Here is a 21,997-nt window from a genome sequence, read left to right on the forward strand (position 1 = left end):
CCTTATTCTGGTTGGTGCGGATATTCCCGCTTGCGTACGGGCCGCCGATGTTTATCTACTGCGCATGTGCAGAGGTCACTCTGCGCATGTGCAGGCGATTTCGCCGCAAGGATTCTCTATACGCCGCACAGGGGGCGTAGAGGGGCGTGAGGGGCTACTTATCCTCATTACCCTATGCATACGCCCCGCGTTTCATGGGCGTTCCCATGCAAACGCGGGGCGTATGCATGGTAATGAGGCCGTGACGCGTGGGCACGGGGCGGGCATCTGACATCGCCGGATGTCAGCTGCCCGCCCCCATACATGATTTCACACGGACAAGTGTCCGTGTGGTCTTGTGTTGCGGGAGCTGGTGGAGCGTGCGGCCCTGCATTCGATGTTCGGCGACCATCGAATGCAGGGGCTGCTCCCACCATGGAGGAGGCGTATCCCCGTCCAATTTCATGCGGATCGCCACATATCCGCGTACGGACGGCCGTGGCGATCCGTATGGAAGGCGGGGATTCGCCTGCACGGTCGGAGCCGCATATGCGGCTCCGGCCGCACCAACCAGAATAAGGGCCCATGTTTTATTCTAAATCATATAAGGAGAATACAATGTAACACCACTGTACTACAAAAGATAGAAGGGGGATATTATGCAAATAATATGGTGTATATATATTTATTATTATTAACAGTTTCTTCTATAGCGCATATATATTCGCGCTTTACAGAGTATAGTTGAACATTCACATTTACAGTCCCTGCCCCAGTGGAGCTTACAATCTATATTCCCTAGCACATGTACACACACACTGACATTGTAGGGTTAATTTTGTTGGGAGCCAATTAGCCTACCAGTACATTTTTGGATTGTGGGAGGAAACCCACGCAAACACGGGGAGAATATACAAACTCTGCACAGTTAGGGCCATGATGGGTATCGAACCCATGACCTCAGCACTGTGAGACAGTAATGCTAACCATTACACCATCCGTATATATTTATATACAGATAGGACCTCATACCCTAAAACACTCAACACTCCTCAAAGGAGCTGGAACAATCTTTAGTGAAGTCACTTTCAATTTATATTTACGTATTTACTATCAATTTATATTTACGTATTTACTATCAATTTATATTTATGTATTTGTAAGTTGATGACTTTTTTGTGACCCACGCTGCATTGGAGTGCAACACCGTAAATTCTGATAAGTCTTATTCTAATGTATAATATGCGGGTTTTGTTCTTCTTTTTAGGTATGGAAAAATTGTATCAACTAAGGCAATCCTTGACAAAAACACAAATCAATGCAAAGGTATGTAAAATGATTTCTTTGAATTTGCTTGGTTCCTAGTGCCTGAATGAGCTACAATCTGTTCCGGATTAAGTTTGTGCTGATTATAGAAATGCTAAACTGTACAGCATGTTATATCTATAGAGCTAGCGTGGTATTTCTTGGCACGCAACCAATGTGGTTTACTTAGAAATCTCTGTGATTTCATGTATATAAAGCATCTTTTTTTTTTTTTTTTTTTTGGCGCTTCAGGATAATTATGTGTAACTGTGACGTTCTATTGCTACAAGTGCTAACTCTTAATTGCTTAGAATCATGTGGTTATAGTAATTAGCATATGAAATGTTGCATTGTATTTAAATGGCTAAATATATTTTCTGTCAGTTTGATTTTATTTCTTAGGCTAATGTGGCACAAAGCAGGCGGCGTAGGTGGTACGGACATTTGAGCAGGGATAGGCTTTCTGAATGTTATCTGTATCAATTTATTATATGGATGATGAAAATCCCCAATTGCATCACAATATGGGCCTCATTCTGACTCACATGCACTGTCAGTATTTGGACAAATGGTAGAGGTTTTTTAACTGTAGATGAATCTCAGTGGCTAAAAAGTTATACATTGCATGCGTCCCAGCAGGTTTGTATGCACAGAGGTGCAGTTGTGATTGAGATGCACAGTATCCCACTGTGTCCAGGGCACTGTAAGTCTAAATCAGACCTGAACGCAGGTCTGTGGCTACACCAGAGCCGGATTAAGGCTCCAGGGTGCCTGAGTTACTTAAGACAAGTGGGCCCCCAAAGAATTAAATACCAACACACACACATTACATACATATTTACTTACATACATACATACATACACACAGTAGGCCTACATACATATATACTTACATACATATATACACAGACACAGAGCATACATAAGTTCATACATAGTTGTACATACATACCCACATATATAGTGTATACATGATTACATACAAACAAATAAAATAAGCACACATACATACATACATACATACATACATACATACATACATACATACTAGAAACAGAGCATTTACACACAGTGGCGTAAGTTCGTTCCAGTTGCCCGGAGGCAAGATATATATTGGTGTGCCCCCCCCCCCCACCACACACACACACACACACACACACACACACACACACACACACACATACAACCCTATATAACCTTATATAAAATATATATATTTCTGTTTAGATAGATAGATAACACATAAATATTTCAGAACTCAGCCACATAAGTAATATCATTGGCTTTTAAATAACTGTTTTAAACTTCCAGGGGAGGAGAGGTGCCCCCTTGGGAGCAGGAGCCCGGCGGCAGATACAGTGGCGTAACTATAAATTTTGCTCCCCCCTGCCAAAAAGTTTGTGGCGGCGCCCCCCCCCCCCCCCGGCTCCTCTATAGCATGTTTCCCCATGTGATGACGTCACACGCATAACGGAAAAGCTGAAGCGGGAGAGAGGAAGAGAGACCAGCATACACTGCTGCTTCCTTTGGCTCCGACGCATTCCAGGCCGCCCTAGCACACCTATCCGCCACCCATCCTGTACACAGTAGCCAATAGCCGGCTCTGTGTACAGTCAATTGAATCAGTGGGGGGATTTGTCATCTCTGCCATGGCCCCACCCGTGCTGCAGCTGACTCGCCTCCAGTGCTCAGTCAGTGGGCAGCAGCAGGCAGCAGCATGTCAGTGCGTCGAGCAGGTGCCAGCACCCACACAGACCCCACTGCTGCTTTCTCCCCCAAGCGGCTGCAGGGGTTGCCTTACAGTAGTTACGCCACTGGGCAGATGACTCCATTGCCTCCCAGAGTTCTGCCTCTGTATACACACACACACACACACAAACACAGCACATACCAAGAGAGGAGGACAGGAGATCAGCCAGTGCTGGAGGCCATGTGAGCGGAGCTTCTGCTGCTGGTGCTGCATATGCATACACTCCATTTGTACTGTACTTAATGCAGGGAGCTTTGCTAGTTCAGAGCTCTGCATTGTGCCGCATGGGTGGCCCAGGCCAGTGCTGATACACATTGCTAACTGCTTGATGGCAAGCAGGCACAGAGGGCACCTAATGTACCCCTTGGGCCCTCCCCTTACTGCGGCTCTGGGCCACACGCAGATTCACGTTTATACATTGTCATGATGTTGGATCATCAATTATAAGGCTGGGATGCAGTTACATGCAGGAGGCTTCTCTTCTCCCGAGACATCTCTTGCATGTCCCTCCCAGAGCTCGGACGTAAATACAATGCTGCTGGCATGTGGCCTTGCATTGTCGTCCATCTCTGAATGTGTCCCTGCGACCCAACCTTAATCTGGCTCAGTAGATATATACAGGCAACTGTGGCTGTCATCTGTAAATGAATGAATACGTCCAGTGTCCAGAGAATAAGAGATATTGGCTGTTCTGTCTGATCTGACTGAGCTCCTGTAAATATGAAGCAAGTAATAATGGCCTGGCAATGTGACATCCATGATTTATCTGTCACTGTATAAGCTGAATTCTCAGTGAATGATGGCACCAGTTTATGATTCAATCTCCATTTACTTACTATAGAAGTCCCGGAATTGTAAATCATGTATAAGGTAAGATGCATAAACCATGTAACACAGTGTTTGAAGTAACTGTAAGCAGACACATATTTGCTAGGTACACACCAGAACAATCATGATTCTGAACTGAATGTGAGACGATTGTACGATGGTCATATGATCTGTTGGAGCACACGATCTGTACACAATGTGCATACGATCCGATCACAATCTTTATCCAGTTGAATGGATCTTTTACAAATCCAGACTGCAGCAGGTAGAATCTCCAAAACGACCCAATGACCAGCGGGGACCCACACCGGATCTGAATCAGATCTAAAACATGCCAAAACATGCCCAATTTGCATACAATCGGTCGAGATTGCATCAAAATTGGGGGAATTTAGGCCAAATCATTCTGCTGTGCAGCCAGCATTAGCAGTCTTTGCAAGAATCAATTTGGTCTTTGTAATGCAGGAATACTGCCTGAGACAGTCTCGGAATAAACAAGAGATAATACATGCTCAGCTACCATTCTGGTTCCTTCAGATAAGTTTGGGCACTCACTTTCTAATCTCCAGAGAATCCGTTTTGTGCTGGCCTTTGAGAGCAGAACTCACCAACTTACGTCTCTCTGCAGCACTTCAATCTTATACAGCTCTTATCCAATCTTATACAGCTCTTATCCAATCTTATACTGCTTTTTTTTTACCTATACAGCATCCTGTGCAGCTCTGACACTTGTCTCTTACAACTCTTTCCTCCAGCTCGGTATTTTCCCACAGCAGCCACTGAGTAGAGATGCTTGAAAGTTGTTCGTGAACTGATTCATCAATTTGACTCTGAAGTGAGAAAAAAAAAAATCAACCTTTAACCCCTTCCCGACATTTGACGTACATTTACGTCATGGTCGGGAAGCACTTCCCGACACATGGCGTAAATGTACGTCATGGATTTAAACTGTCACCGCGTCTATAGACGCGGTGACAGTTTCAACATGTCTGCTGTCCCTGACAGCAGACATGTCCGTGCATGCCCCGGGGGGGCTGCGATGCCGCCCCCCCGTCGGCGATCGCTGTGATTGGCTGTTCAGTGTGAACAGCCATTCACAGCGTTTTCCTGTGTCACCGGCGAATAACGTTCGCCGGTGACACGGGATCAGAGGTGATTGGTGCTGTAAAGTACAGCACCAATCACCGCGGGGTGTAAGGGTGACACTGGTGTCACCCCACCTCACCCCGCCCGCCCCCAAAGGCCGTGATTGGTCCGTCGGACCGACGGACCAATCACAGCCAAGGAGGGAGATTTAAACAAACGGTGACTGCACTGCAGACGCCATTCCGGTCTGGAAAGCGTGCAGTGCGGTCACCGTACCCCCCTGCCGCCATACTGACCAGAAATACTTGCTGCAATACTTACCTGATCGCTGCTGATTGCTTCCTGGATCCTGTGCAATAATTGTGCCATACTGTGATATTGTGCTGCTGCACTGTATTAGTATTAGCTAGATAGATAGAGAGATAGATAGAGATAGATAGAGAGAGATAGAGAGAGATAGAGAGAGATAGAGAGAGAGAGATAGAGAGAGATAGAGAGAGATAGAGAGAGATAGAGAGAGAGATAGTGTCAGAGAGTGCTATATTTTGTGCTGCTGCAGTGTGATATAGTTATAGATAGAGAGAGAGAGATAGAGAGAGAGAGATAGAGAGAGAGGCCTACTGACAGAGTGCTATATTTTGTGCTGCTGCAGTGTGATAGTTATAGAGAGATAGAGAGAGATAGAGAGAGAGAGATAGAGAGAGATAGAGAGAGATAGTGACAGATTGTGCTATATATTTTTTATATAACTGACTGCTGCCCCCTCCTTTTGTGCTGATCAGTATAAATTAACTGATCAGTAACTTTTTGGGGGCGCAGGTTTTTTTTTATATATAGATATACCTGTGAGTGCTGCTGCTGCAGTGTCATAGAGTGTTAGATAGTGTTAGATAGTGAGAGATAGAGAGATAGAGAGAGATAGTGATAGAGAGTGCTAAATTTTGTGTCTGCTGTCCCCGCCTTTTGTGCTGATCACTATATCTGAGGTGATCAGCAACTTTTTTGGGGGTACAGAGGTTTTTTTTTTTATATATATACCTGTCAGTTGCACCAAAGGTTGTGCACCTGCTGCACCTCACTGGTAATCAGTGTCGCATCACTGATCACCTTTTTTTTTTGTGTGTGTGCTGTGGGGTATTTTTTTAATTTTTTTTTTTACACACACTGTGATTTTGTGGGTGTCCTGTGGCCGCTGTGCGCTGATCAGTGACGTACATCACTGATCATCTCTTTCGGCACAGGGTTGATCTATTTTTTTTTTTTTTTTTGATCAAATTCCTGTTGCCTTTGAGCGCTGTTCAGTGACAGACGTTACTGACCAACATCTGTGCTCAATTTTTGGCGCAGGACCTTTTTTTTTTTAACCCCTTCCTTTTTTTTTTTTTTAACCCCTTCATTTTTTTTTTTTTTTATTGGTATAAAGTATTTTTTTTTTTTTTCTGCACCACATACACACTACACACTACATACCCCCCGGATTGAAATAAAGTTTGTGCCCCCCCCTACACTATACACGTGTTGAAACATTTCACTACCGGTAACACAAAAATAAAAATGGCATCCCAAATGTCCTCCCAAATGTCCTCCCAAATGTCCTCCCAATCATCCAGGAGAATGTATTCAGTGGAGGAGGCATATGCCATGCTTGCTTCTGACTCTGACACAGCCAGTGATGCAAGCGGGGAATTTGAAGGATTTGCCTTAAGCTCCTCTTCCTCCTCTGCTGATGAGGGACCCCCTCAAAGACGCCCCCGTAGATCAGCTGAGATTCCCCCCCCAATAATTGATCTAGTATGGACCCCACCACCAGACAATTTTGAGCCCCAGGTTCCTGAGTTTTTGGCCATGCCAGGAATCCAATTTGATTCCACAGGTCTCAGAGAAATTGACTTTTTCAAATTATTTTTCTCTGATGATTTTATAAATTTAATGGTGGACCAAACTAATTTATATGCCCAGCAGTTTATTGCTCAAAACCCCACGTCATCATTTGCTAGGTGGACCCCTGTAGATGCAGTAGAGATGATGACGTTTTGGGGTCTGGTGTTTCATATGGGCATAGTAAAAAAGCCAGAAATTAGGCAATATTGGAGTACAGATGTTCTGTACAGTACTCCATTTTACCGTATGGCCATGCCCCGGACTCGATTTGAGACAATTCTTAAATTCATACATTACACCGATAATGCACAGTGCCCACCCAGAGATGATCCCACCTTTGACCGGCTATTCAAAGTCAGGCCGGTCATTGATCATTTCAGTGCCAAATTTGAAGAGGTGTACATCCCTGAAAAATTTATTTGTATCGACGAGTCCCTTATACATTTTAAAGGAAGGGTTAAATTCCGCCAGTACCTTCCCAGTAAGAGGGCAAGGTATGGCATAAAAATGTATAAACTGTGTGAAAGCACCTCAGGGTACACCCACAGGTTTAGGGTTTATGAAGGGAAGGATTCAAGAATTCAACCGCCAGAATGCCCCCCCTCCCTCGTAGGTGTTAGTGGGAAAATTGTCTGGGATTTAGTGCACCCCTTCCTGGATAAAGGTTATCACCTCTATGTGGATAACTTTTACACCAGCATCCCCCTGTTTAAGGCCCTTGGTTCAAGAGGTACAGCAGCTTGCGGTACTGTGCGCAAGAACCAAAGAGGCCTCCCAAAAACGCACATTGCCCAAGTAATGAGAAGGGGTGAAAGCAGGGGAATATGCACCGAAAATATGTTGTTGGTCAAATATAAGGACAAGAGGGATGTCCTTATACTGACAACAATTCACGGAGACAGTACCACCTCCGTCCCTGTACGAGGTACCAGTACCCACACCTCAAAACCTAATTGTATCCTGGATTACAATAGGTACATGGGCGGAGTGGATCTTTCAGATCAGGTACTGAAGCCGTACAGTGCCCTGCGGAAAACAAAAATCTGGTACAAGAAGGTGGCCGTGTATATCATCCAGATGGCACTGTATAACGCTTACGTGCTATTCCGTTCTACCGGCCAGAGGGGGACATTTATGCACTTTCAAGAGGAAGTCATAAAGGGCCTAATATTTGGGAACCAGCAGGCAGAGGGCCCCAGTACTTCTAGTACTGGCCCCCGTATTGTACCAGGGCAGCATTTTCCTGATGAAATCCCCTCCACTGGAAAAAAGGGCAGGACACAAAAAAGGTGCAAAGTTTGCTATAAAAAGGGAATAAGAAAGCAAACTATTTTCCAGTGTGACACTTGCCCCGACAAACCCGGCCTATGTATAAAGGAGTGTTTTAAATTATACCACACATCTATGGAATATTAGGTTCATAATTTCACCGTGCTTCGGGGGTCTTGCTAATGCCACATAGCACCCACCATTCATTCCACCAGAATCTGAGCCGCAAAATCCAAAAATCACTCCTTCCCTTCTGAGTCCTGCCATGCACCCAACTGGTATTTTTTGGTCACATGTGAGGCATTGCCGTACTCGGGAGAAATTGGGGCACAGATTTTGGGGTGCTTTTTCTCCTTCATACCTTCTGAAAATGAAAAATTTTGAGCCAGAACTGCATTTTTGTGTAAAAAATGTAATTTTTCTTTTTCACTGCCCACTTGTATCAAAATTGGTGAAACCCCTGGGGGTTTTAAATGTACACTATACCCCTAGATGAATTCCCTGAGGGGTGTAGTTTTCAAAATGGGGTGACTTGTGGGGGGGTTCCACTGTATTGGTGCTTGGGGGGTCTTGCTAATGCGACATAGCACCCACCAAAATTCCACCAGAATTTGTGCTGCAAACTCCAAATATCACTCCTTCCCTTCTGAGTCCTGCCACTTTTTGGTCACACATGAGGCATTGCCGTACTCGGGAGAAATTGGGGCACAGATTTTGGGGTGCTTTGTCTCCTTCATTCCTTGTGAAAATGAAATATTTTGAGCCAGAACTGCATTTTTGTGTAAAAAAATGTAATTTTTCATTTTCACTGCCCACTTGTATCAAAATTGGTGAAACCCCTGGGGGTTTGAAATGTACACTATACCCCTAGATGAATTCCCTGAGGGGTGTAGTTTGCAAAATGGGGTGACTTGTGGGGGGGTTCCACTGTATTGGTGCAACATAGCACCCACCATTCATTCCACCAGAATCTGTGCTGCAAAATCCAAAAATCACTCCTTCCCTTCTGAGTCCTGCCATGCACCCAACTGGTATTTTTTGGTCACATGTGAGGCATTGCCGTACTCGGGAGAAATTGGGGCACAGATTTTGGGGTGCTTTTTCTCCTTCATACCTTCTGAAAATGAAAAATTTTGAGCCAGAACTGCATTTTTGTGTAAAAAATGTAATTTTTCATGTTCACTGCCCACTTGTATCAAAATTGGTGAAACCCCTGGGGGTTTGAAATGTACACTATACCCCTAGATGAATTCCCTGAGGGGTGTAGTTTGCAAAATGGGGTGACTTGTGGGGGGGTTCCACTGTATTGGTGCTTGGGGGGTCTTGCTAATGCGACATAGCACCCACCAAAATTCCACCAGAATCTGAGCCACAAAATCCAAAAATCACTCCTTCCGTTCTGAGTCCTGCCATGCACCCAACTGGTATTTTTTGGTCACATGTGAGGCATTGCCGTACTCGGAAGAAATTGGGGCACATATTTTGGGGTGCTTTTTCTCCTTCATACCTTCTGAAAATGAAAAATTGTGAGCCAGAACTGCATTTTTGTGTAAAAAAATGTAATTTTTCATTTTCACTGCCCACTTGTATCAAAATTGGTGAAACCCCTGGGGGTTTGAAATGTACACTATACCCCTAGATGAATTCCCTGAGGGGTGTACTTTGCAAAATGGGGTGACTTGTGGGGGGGTTCCACTGTATTGGTGCTTGGGGGGTCTTGCTAATGCGACATAGCACCCACCAAAATTCCACCAGAATCTGAGCTGCAAAATCCAAAAATCACTCCTTCCCTTCTGAGTCCTGCCATGCACCCAACTGGTATTTTTTGGTCACATGTGAGGCATTGCCGTACTCGGGAGAAATTGGGGCACAGATTTTGGGGTGCTTTTTCTCCTTCATACCTTCTGAAAATGAAAAATTTTGAGCCAGAACTGCATTTTTGTGTAAAAAATGTAATTTTTCTTTTTCACTGCCCACTTGTATCAAAATTGGTGAAACCCCTGGGGGTTTTAAATGTACACTATACCCCTAGATGAATTCCCTGAGGGGTGTAGTTTTCAAAATGGGGTGACTTGTGGGGGGGTTCCACTGTATTGGTGCTTGGGGGGTCTTGCTAATGCGACATAGCACCCACCAAAATTCCACCAGAATCTGAGCCGCAAAATCCAAAAATCACTCCTTCCGTTCTGAGTCCTGCCATGCACCCAACTGGTATTTTTTGGTCACATGTGAGGCATTGCCGTACTCGGAAGAAATTGGGGCACATATTTTGGGGTGCTTTTTCTCCTTCATACCTTCTGAAAATGAAAAATTGTGAGCCAGAACTGCATTTTTGTGTAAAAAAATGTAATTTTTCATTTTCACTGCCCACTTGTATCAAAATTGGTGAAACCCCTGGGGGTTTGAAATGTACACTATACCCCTAGATGAATTCCCTGAGGGGTGTACTTTGCAAAATGGGGTGACTTGTGGGGGGGTTCCACTGTATTGGTGCAACATAGCACCCACCATTCATTCCACCAGAATCTGTGCTGCAAAATCCAAAAATCACTCCTTCCCTTCTGAGTCCTGCCATGCACCCAACTGGTATTTTTTGGTCACATGTGAGGCATTGCCGTACTCGGGAGAAATTGGGGCACAGATTTTGGGGTGCTTTTTCTCCTTCATACCTTCTGAAAATGAAAAATTTTGAGCCAGAACTGCATTTTTGTGTAAAAAAATGTAATTTTTCATTTTCACTGCCCACTTGTATCAAAATTGGTGAAACCCCTGGGGGTTTGAAATGTACACTATACCCCTAGATGAATTCCCTGAGGGGTGTAGTTTGCAAAATGGGGTGACTTGTGGGGGGGTTCCACTGTATTGGTGCTTGGGGGGTCTTGCTAATGCGACATAGCACCCACCAAAATTCCACCAGAATCTGAGCTGCAAAATCCAAAAATCACTCCTTCCCTTTTGAGTCCTGCCATGCACCCAACTGGTATTTTTTGGTCACATGTGAGGCATTGCTGTACTCGGGAGAAATTGGGGCACAGATTTTGGGGTGCTTTGTCTCCTTCATACCTTCTGAAAATGACAAATTTGGAGCCAGAACTGCATTTTTGTGTAAAAAAAATAATTTTTCATTTTCACTGCCCAGTTGTACCACAATTGGTGAAACCCCTGCGGGTTTGAAATGTACACTATACCCCTAGCTGAATTCCCTGAGGGGTGTAGTTTGCAAAATGGGGTCACTTGTGGGGGGGTTCCTAACTTTTAGCATGTTATGGTGCCTAGAAACCTACATGGTGCCTAAAAAATAATCTCATAAAAAGGAGGCTCCAAAATCAAGTAGGTGCTCCTTCTATTATGAAGCCTGTGGTTTGGTCACCGTGCACACTAGGGCCACATATAGGATATTTATGAAAACAAAAGAATTGGGGGAATCAATTTTTAGTCACATTTCTCTAGTAAAATGTACTGTGTTCCTTAGAAAAATGTATTAAAATTGCAAATCTGCAAAAAAAAAGAAATTTTGAAATTTCACCTACACTTTGTTTTAATTCCTGTGAAACACCTAAAGGGTTAACAAACTTCCAAAATGCTGTTTTGAATACTGTGAGGGGTGCAGTTTTTGAAATGGCATCATTTATGGGGGTGTCTCACATACAAGTCCCTCAAAGTCACATCAGAACTGAACTGGTCCCTAAAAAAATCAGTGTTTGAAATTTTCTTGAAAATTTGAGAATTTGCTATTCATATTGTAAGCCTCCTAGTGTCCCAAAAAATTAAAAGGAAGTTGAAATAATGATGTCAACATAAAGTAGACATATGGTCTATGTTAGTTATTCACTATTTTGAGTGGTAAGATTATTTGTCTCACAAGCAGAAAATTTAACATTTTGCAAATCGCTAAATTTTCCATTTTTTCACGATATTTTGGTATTTTTCACAAAAAAACACAGACTGTATCGACGAAAATTTACCACTAACTTGAAGTACAATGTGTCACGAAAAAACAATCTCAAAATCACTGGGATAAGTAAAAGCAAAAAAAAGTTATCCCCACTTAAGTGAGACATGTCAGAATTGAAAAAAAGGGCTCTGTCAGGAAGGCAAAAACAGGCTCTGTCAGGAAGGGGTTAAAAGACTCAGAAAGTTGTAAAGTTAGCGGGTTCAGCTATATTTGAGACGGTTAGAACATCTTCAAGCCATTTCAAATGTTTCAGGGTAATGGCAGATGTGTTTTACCTCAAACTTCAAAGTCAAACGCAGTACTGTAACATTTGCTTTTCAATAAAAAAATAACATGTTGAAAAACTATATAAGATATAGCAATATAGGTTCTGACAAACAATGATTTATAGTTTATCCTAAAGTTTGTTTTATAACTGTAAACTGCAAATTGTTGTAATCATGAAAGAACTGAAATAAACAGTTATAACACAAATAAATTATATTCAATGCACACATGGCACTCACCAGCAGCAAATCTCACAGGAATAAAATCTATGCAGAAACTGCAGTCAAAAACAATATTCAGTGTGACATGTGGCAAAAGAAAATCACCTTTATCACTATATACAGTATATTGATAAATATGCTGCTATTTTCACAATCTCCACCCGTTGAAAACTAGGGATGTGCACCGGCCACTTTTCGGGTTTTGGGTTCTGATTACCTTGAGGTTTTGGGTTCTAATGGGTTTTGGCAAAACACCTCCTAAGTGTTTTGTGTTTGGATTTTTTGGGTTTTGGGTTTTTTGGGTTTTTTGTTAAAAAAGCATAAAAACTGGTAAAATCGCAGAATTTTGGTTTTAATTTTTTGCTCCTACGCTATATTAACCTCAATAACAAAAGGTTGCACCGAGGTAGCTGGATAACTATGATAAGCCACACAAGTGTGCGGCACAAACACTAGACTGATATAGCACACTTAGCATCCCCTCTAGGCTGATACTGCACACCTAGAATTACCCCTGGACTGATATGGCACAGGTAGCATCACCCCTGGACTGATACGGCACATTTAGCATCACCCCTGGACTGATATGGCACACTTGACAGCACCCCATGAATTGGCAGACTTGGCTTACCCCAGGAATTATACGGCACAGATGGTGGAACCCCTGACCTGATACAGCACACATGGAATTATACGGCACAGATGGCGGCACCCCTGGACAGATACGGCACACATGGCGGCAGGCATGGAATTATACGGCAGACAAATTCCTGCAGTAAAAATAAAAATTTGTATTCTTTTAATTATAAAAAAGAGCAGAACACCTTACTTAGCAACACCCCATGAATTATACAGCAGTCTTGGCTCACCCCTGGACTACAGCGCATTTAACAGCCCTTGCAGTAAAAAAAAAAAAACACCTTATTTTTATTTTCATAAAAAAAAAGGGCAGCTCCCCTGGTCTGATATGGGACACATGGGGCACCCCTGGAATTATACGGCACACATGCAGGCACCCCAGGACTGATACAGGACACATGGGGGCACCCATGGAATTATATGGCACACATGCAGGCACCCCTGGACTGATACAGGACACAAGGGGGCATCCATATAATTATACGGCACACATGCGGGCACCTCTGGACTGATACAGCACACATGTGGGCACCCCTGGACAAATACAGCACACATGTGGGCACCCCTGGATGGATACAGTACACATGCGGGCACCCCTGGACTGATACAGCACAAATGTGGGCACCCCTGGACAAATACAGCACACATGTGGGCACCCCTGGATGGATACAGTACAAATGTGGGCACCCCTGGACAAATACAGCACACATGTGGGCACCCCTGGATGGATACAGTACAAATGTGGGCACCTTGGACTGATGCAGCACACATGCGGGCACCCTTGACTGATGCAGCACACATGCGGGCACCCTGGACTTATACTGTGCACTGGCAGCAGTCATTTACATTTTTAAAATAATTAAAATAATGTAGCCCCCTCTGTAGCACTAGCAGCAGCCCCCTATGCATAAATCCTCCCCCCCAGCATGTCACCCCCCCCCCCCCAGCATGTCTTCCCCCCCCCCACTCCGCTCACCAGACAGCACGGACACATCCGTGCTGTCTGAAATCACCAGCCTGTTTGAAAATGGCGCCGACCGCCGGGAACTATATATCCCCAGGTCTCACGAGAATCCGACAGCGGGAAGATGACGTTTGGCCTCGTTTTGAACACAGAAAAATGGCGGCGACCATCGAACTCCCTGGATCCGGCCTCGGATCAGGTAAGTTCGTGGGGGTTCGGATCTCTAGGATCCGAACCCGCTCATCTCTAGTTGAAACTAACATCAATATCTCATGCCACTAGAACGGTATTAACCCATGGTTGTGCCGCTAGGTTTTTGGGAACTCACAGTGCTTTAAGTTTTTACCCCGCTACAGCTGATGTTTGGGAAGCAGAGCTAATGCCATATTTACACTTTCAGTAGTATTCATATGTACACTGATACCCAATTGGAATAAAATCTGGATCTACTGTCTGCTTTATAATTGGGCGCTGACACTGTTTGGTCTTTAATTAGGTGCTGTCACTGTATACCAAATAATTGGGTGCTCTCTGTCGGCCAAGTAAGTAGGTGCTGCCTGTCTGCCAAATAATTGGTGCTCCCACTGTCTGCCAAATAATTGGTGCTCCCACTGTCTGCCAAATAATTGGGTGCTTTCACTATTTGCCAAATAATCGGTGCTCCCACTGTCTGCCAAATAATTGGGTGCTTTTACTGTCTGCCAAATAATTGGTGCTCCCACTGCCTGCCAAATAATTGGGTGCTCCCTGCCTGCCAAATAATTAGCTGCTCCCTGCCTGCCAAGTAATTGCATACCTCCCAACATGACCCTCTCCAGGAGGGACAGAATGCTCTGTTTCTGGACTTCCATCTTAATTTATGATTGCCATCACCTGTTTTAAACAGGGTAATTGATAAGAAAGGTGTTTCAGCACAGGTGATGGTAATCCATAAATTAAAAGGGAAGTGCAGAAACAGAGCATTCTGTCCCTCCTGGAGAGGGTCATGTTGGGAGGTATGTAATTGAGTGCTCCCTGCCTGCCAAATAATTGGGTGCTGTCTGTCTGCCAAATAGGTGCTCCCTGTTTGCCAAATAATTGGGTGCTGCCTGTCTGCCAAATAGTTAGGTGGTCCCTGTCTGTCAAATAATTGGGTGCTCCCTGCCAGCAAAATAATTGGGTGCTCCCTGTCTGCCAAATAACTGGGTGCACCCTGTTTGCTCTTTAGTTGGGTGCTGTCACTGTCTGCTAAATGTGCCACGTGTTTGTGCCGCCCACTTGTGTCACTTAGCTTAGTCATCCAGCTACCTTGTTGCAACCTTTTGGCCTAAAAACAATATTATGACGTGTGAGGTGTTCAGAATAGATTGCAAATGAGTGAAAATGAATGTTATTGCGGTTAATTACAGATGGAGCCCTTCTCTTCCTTGCCCGGTTCTCGCCAGACCGTCCCCGCTGGTGAGAGCCAGCAGAGAGGGACTCCATCAGGCTGGGACGTGCATGAGTCTCACAGGCGCGCACGTCCCAGTCTCTCAGCAGCTGGGCAGTGGGACCCTGCCCGTCTCCACTTCAGGGGGGTGTCGGGGTGGCAATGGGGACCGTAGATAGCAGCAGGAGAGGTGGTGGACGGAGGTGGACGGCAGCAGATGGCGGCGGGGAGCGTGCAAGCATCTCGTGTACGCATGCCCCCTGGCGACGGCTGGCGGCTGGTGGGGCTGCCGATAGTATCACCAGCCCCTGCAAAGATCTGTATACTGTGATTTTAGCTTTTTTATGTTTTTTTTTTTCTTAAAAAAAAAATACAGATCTCGAAAGGGTGGTTTTGGCAAAACCAATCCAGATCCAAAACACAAAGGGAGATCCACATTCAAAACCAAAACCAAAACATGAAAAGTGTCCGGTGCACATCCCCATTCTGCAGTATGCGTTTGCAATATAGCAACTTTGGAAATTACCTTTTATGCCAAGTTGGAAAACAGTCAAATTTTTTTTTACACTACAATTAAGCATCTGTCTTTGGCCATTTGAAGTTTGTATGTTTACAGAACTTCGTTTCAAATCGCTGTCTTTCCTTTTTTTTTTCTGTAGTTCATCCTAAGTGCAAGTGCTTGAAATCAACATCTAATCCATTGTAATGGCACTGGTTAGTTATGAAATGGAGCTAAATACACAAATATCCCCCGCTGATGTTTCCAGAGTCTCTTAATAACTTTATTATGTATATGCTTGTATAACATGACCCCGCTATTTCATTATTTGATATCTCCATGTGTTAAGGTTATAGAAAATAATCTTAGATTACCTCTCAGTACTACAGAAGAATGATATAATGTGAATATCTGACCTTTTGTTTTCCTGTAGTATCTCTGCATTATATATACATATTTCTATATAATGAAATGTGCGATGTAAAAATACATTGCATGTTATTCTAGATGTATAGTGTAATGGTGTAGCTGCTTGAACTGGCGGCAGTTCCTAAGTTACTTTTATATCTTTGGGCGCTGACAGAATGAGTAATCTATGCGTCCCGGAAAGGGAATAGAAGGGAGTTAAAATGCCAAACATATAGGCACATTTCACTGAATGTGAATTACTATCATCTACATTCGTCCCCACTGACTGTTTAATTATGTGCATGCAGGTTTACTTGCAGTTGAATGAATACATATTGCCATCTATATTCCATCCCGATCTTCCATTGTGTATCATAAAGCAAACTGAGCAGCCGGAGGATCATTATATTTGTCAAACAAAATATGCTGCAACTATCATATTTACTGTTCAATCTTCAGGTCTGGGTCATTCATCCATGTCGAAGTGCATCTGCGAACCTTGTTGAATAATATAACCTGTTTTGTTTGCAGAGCGGTCAGATTTACATTTGCAACTCAAACGCAAGCGGCTGAGCAGGAGACACGGACAGTAGTGTTGCAGTACAGAACCATAAAGCACTTAGAGGATATCAAATTACCTGCAAAGAAACATTGGGAGCGGAAAACTGAAATTTTTCCCAATGTTTCCCGATATCTTTCTGTCATTCTTTTGGGGCCATCCAGTTTGGTCATCTGTAAAAAAAAAAAATGGTTCAGTGATCTTTTCAGGGATTTGGTTTTGCCTGTCTGAGGCAGGCACATTTAAATCCCTGATAAGCTGTGGCACTCTCCGGTTTATAGGGGCAAATTGGATAGCCCTGGGTGAAGCAATTACCCATGGTCAATGATTGGACTAATAAGTATAGTAAATATTACATAAAAAGGGATGCAGTCAGAATACTGCCAGTTAGATCCCGAGGGTCAGTATCCGGATGGATCCCTGTGCTTCCTCTGCACCTTGGATGGACGCCATAACATAATGCCCCAGGGGGTAGTCAGGAGAATCCATCTGTTTGACTCAGGCATCAGGTGAGAAGAAACAGCATCTCCCCCAGTAGAATAGGAGGAGGGGGCAGTACAGCTTATACCGCCCCCCAGGCTGTCCCTCACACCACTCCTTACAACCTTGGTTTGCAGTGGGGCCTATGGGCCTGATTCTGGTTCACTTGCAAAAATAAATTCTCTTTCCAATGTGCACTGCGATGGTGGTGGATGGGGGGGGGGGGGGGCAGATAACATGTGCAGAGAGAGTTACATTTTGGTGAGTTATTTCCTTTCTGTTCAGGGAAAATACTGACTGCTTTATTTTTACACTGCAATATAGATATCACTTTAAAGTAAAAACCCCACCCAAATCTAACTCTCTCTGCAAAATGTTACATGTTACTAGAACCATGTCGACCTTTTCCCATGTTGACCTAATGGTGTCCACCTAATGACTGTCAACCATCATGCTGTAGACCAAATGACTGCATCTTGTTAGTGTGTCACAATCCTGCTCAAATTCATAGCACTTGGTGACTTTCATCGGTCCATCCCGGTGTTCTCTGGATATGGTTCTGTCTCCAGCTCTTCTCATAGGTCAATCCTGATACCTTGCTCTATCTAGCTCTACTCCTCGGTAAATCCCAGTTAATGGGACTCCTTGGTCATACATGACTACTTGGGGAGCTGCTGCTCATACTAAGCTTCCTGATTTAGCAGCTTGGCCTTCTTTATTTTAATTTGGAATCCTAAAGTGTTGGGCGCAATCCATGCCCAATCCAATGCTTATTTTGGGCACCTTTATACTGTCCCACCCATGGGCTGCAGTGTACAAGTGAGGGGATGGGGGAAAACTGCGCACTCTTTCTCACCTCTGCATGCAGCAATACACTGAAGACAGAGTCTGGGAAGCAACTGCAGCAGTATCTGCTAAGAAATGCTATGCTACAGTGTTTGCCTAGAAAACATTGTAATACTGTATAGCATTTTGTATGGAGATGCAGCTGAGGTCACACACAGAATAAGACGCTTGATGCTAACAAACTTGCTAGAGACTGGTCAGCTCACTCATGCCAAGCATCTCCCGCTGCGTGGCATATTGAGGCAAGATGTATGAGGACACAGAAGATGTTATGATGCATTGCGGGTCCATAACTTCTTTTATTGCAGAATTGCTATTCTTCAGAAATGACCTTCAAGTGTATTCCAGAAATCCTCTTCTAACAAATAATCACAGTTGGCAGACAGCTGTGAACAAGCCAATAAAGATTTCCAATACTAGTAAATAATAGTAGAAGCACAAGAAACTCACTGACCTTGACAGTTGGGCAAAACTCATCAAATGTTAATTGGTTTATTACACATAGATCATGAGTCCATGGGTGGAACAACCTTCCTCCCCTCATGCACTGGGCATCCTCATGCTGTACGCTGCTCAGGTTTTGTGATGCAGTCAACAGAAAACTGCAATGGAACTGTACATAGTGAAGTTTTATCATGATAAAACAAAAGTCAAACTGACCATTCATAAAAAATACTAGTAAGCATGCTCAAAGCAAAACCTTCGAAAGCTTGTGTTCATGCTGCTGCAGCAGATTTCCATTCCAGGCTAATTAAACACCTGTGTGGATTCCTGACACTCTGATTCCAGCACAAGTCAATTGGTCCAGGTATATACAGGAAGTTCCACTTCCTGGTTCTGACCCCATTGGTGCTGTGACCAGTAGCCAATAACCAGCTACCTTGGGGGATATAGGTCAGGCCTCTGGCACTTCCTCCTGGCCTTGACTAGTCTGATCCATGAGTTCTAGGCTCCAGGTTTCCTGTTCCAGCATTACTTGTATAGTGTACCTGTGATCTGCTGATGCCAAGCAGCATCCTGGTTACTTATCATCTACAGCTTCCACTAGAAGTAGCCTGTGCATTCCAGTTATCACCAGCAGAGATCACTACTGGCTCCGAAGCCATCCACCCTGTCTTCAACTCTCTAGTTGACACTCCCAAGTCAATGCAGTCCACTGCTTCCACGCCGTGACCATTTGGGCGCCCAGGCCAACACAGTCATCGGCTCCCAGATTGACTCCGTCACCAACTCCCAGGTCGACTCTGTCACCAGCTCCCAGGGGTGGGTGAGGTACTCTGACAGAGGGCTGCAACCTGCCCACCTGTGCAGTGAAGTCCATACTCCCTTTCGGGGGTCCCTGGTGAACACCATTGGTGGGGTTAGACTCCGCGCCTCTGATCAGAATCCAGTCATCTCCTCACCTAGCTGTGTTCACAGTGCCCCATGTCATTGGAACTGACAATAACTTAAGTCCCCAGTGTTCCAGTTCCAAGATTGACTCTACCACCAGCTCCCAGGCCGTGCCCCCAGTTTTCAGACCGACAGTGATACCCAAGACTGTGTATCATCAGTATCACTCACCAGATATACTCTCAGTCACACAGTTGGGGTCAGGGGACCAGGACAGAGGGTCGCGACCTGCTCGCTGGGTGCAGCAAAGACCAAAGCCTCTTGGGGATTTACCTGTTAAAGAGCACCAGCGGGTTAGACCCCGTGCCTCTGCTGCTGGTATGAGTCAATACTCTGTCTCAGCTGTGCCCTTGTGTCCAGTTCACTGTGCAGTCCTGTGTATATATCCCAGTTACCCAAAAGACCCAAGTTCCTGCCTCCAGCGTCATCCACTGGACCACCACTGTCACAGCCGGGAACACACATGACCCCGGATCCTGACACTGCCTTCTATGTTTGAGCATGTGTGAGAAAGAGATGTAGTTTCACTCTCTGCCAGCAAATGCCAGATAAAAAGAGTTTTCTGGAGAGCCCTTCTTCTCTGTGCGCTATAGTGATGTCACTTGGTATATGAAGTATTTGCTCTAAATGGAACATCACTGTGACTGCATTGTTTTATATAGTTCACGTCTTACAAAGCTTTTTGCTTTACTTTTACTAGAAAGCAGACATATACACAGAGCATCTCCTGCCCTGCAGTAACTATAGACTGTGAACAAGACTTATACAAAGAAAAGCATAACGTATTTCATTGTCACTCAGCTCGCCTCAGTGTCTGCGGTGGTTCTCTGAATGACAAAGGTACAACACTCTTGCCTAGGGCCTTAAATATTGATTTTAAATTACTCTCACATCCTTCACGTTAGAGTATTGGCTAGATCATTGCAAAATAATCTTTTACTTGAATTCTCTTGCAGACAGGGTTCACTGAAATATGATTTGAGAAAGAAAACACTTCCCACTGAGTTATATAGTCCGTGTACTTATGTGGGGAAAATTTACTCAACCGTTTCATGTTAATAAAACTCCACTAAGAATAGGATTTTCAAATTATAGGCGTAGAGTCGTGGTCTCCCAACATGGTTTATGGTAGAAATAAAGTGTATTTGCCCTAGGGTCTAAATGAAAACAGATTATCTTTGCCATTTAGCTGTCACACACTGTCTGTACAATGCTAGATTTAACCATTGTTAAAGTAAAGTATAAGTGTTGCATATGATGCACAGATTTTATAGCCAGTTGATTGCAAATAACTCTATGGCCGCTGGCTGGTACCCTGTCATTTCACCACTAATAACACTCTTGTCAAACATTCATAGTAGTACACTGGATGCAATGTGTAATATGACAGAACTGATGTCTATGGTGCATTTTTCTATTTATGTATCATCCATAACAGAAAATTACAACGTATGTCCTAGAGGGGATTTTACCATTGCAGGTTGCTGACAATTTAATGTTTTTATATACCTGTGATGCAATGACATAAATATATATATCTAGTATATATCTATATTTAGAATGGAAAAATCAATGCCAAAGTGTTATTTTAGGATAAATGCTGTTCTTAGCACTGCAGCACTACACCCGATAGTTATTATTATTACTTGTTTTATTCATGTCTCTCACTCTATTCTCACAATACTCTCAATGTTCCTTTTACCTCAACTCAAATAACACATCTGTCCCACATTGATTACTGTAAAGACTTAATGACCCATTGCCAATCTCTTGCTGCTCCATTCCGTTTAAAAGCAAAACAGCTAAGTCAGCCTTTGCGTTGGACAACTGTTTTTTCTTAAGATTTTGTTTACAGCTAGATTTTAGCTAACACAGCTATATTAGTGACATCAGTATCAATGACATTGCATTTTACTTATGTGCCTTGTCTCTCACCTGTTGCATAAGCCCATCCTCAAATGATCTTGTGTGTCATGAACTTGACTTAGTTCACATTTGTTTTCTCAGTTTCCCAGTGTTTCCAGACTTGTCTGTGTCCATGCTGCTGCTGCTGCAGCTGCAGCAGCTTCACATTCCTGGCTGATTACTCACCTGTAAGGATTCCTGTCTAAAATCACTGGCTACTTCAGGTTGTCTGCATTCTAGGCTACTCCATGTTGAAGACCATCAGCTGACATGTTTGCTCCAATAGGTTACCTGCAAATTATAACATTCTGACCTTAGCACTTGATCACATGATCAAGGTATGCACAGGTGTATCC

The 21,997-nt window shown here is 43.9% G+C and overlaps 1 protein-coding gene across 7 annotated transcripts in view; it reads left to right on the forward strand.

The window, feature by feature from the left end:
- RBMS3 (RNA binding motif single stranded interacting protein 3) overlaps positions 1–21,997 on the forward strand; it is a 545,406-nt gene that overhangs the window by 170,353 nt on the left and 353,056 nt on the right. For all 7 annotated transcript variants that reach the window (XM_083188643.1, XM_083188638.1, XM_083188637.1 and 4 more), the window contains exon 3: positions 1,247–1,305. In XM_083188643.1, coding sequence (XP_083044769.1) covers positions 1,247–1,305 — 59 coding nt within the window. The remainder of the gene's footprint in view (positions 1–1,246; positions 1,306–21,997) is intronic.

Source organism: Crinia signifera, chromosome 5 (genome assembly GCF_055691185.1).
Source record: "Crinia signifera chromosome 5, ASM5569118v1, whole genome shotgun sequence".
NCBI classification, from domain to species: domain Eukaryota; kingdom Metazoa; phylum Chordata; class Amphibia; order Anura; family Myobatrachidae; genus Crinia; species Crinia signifera.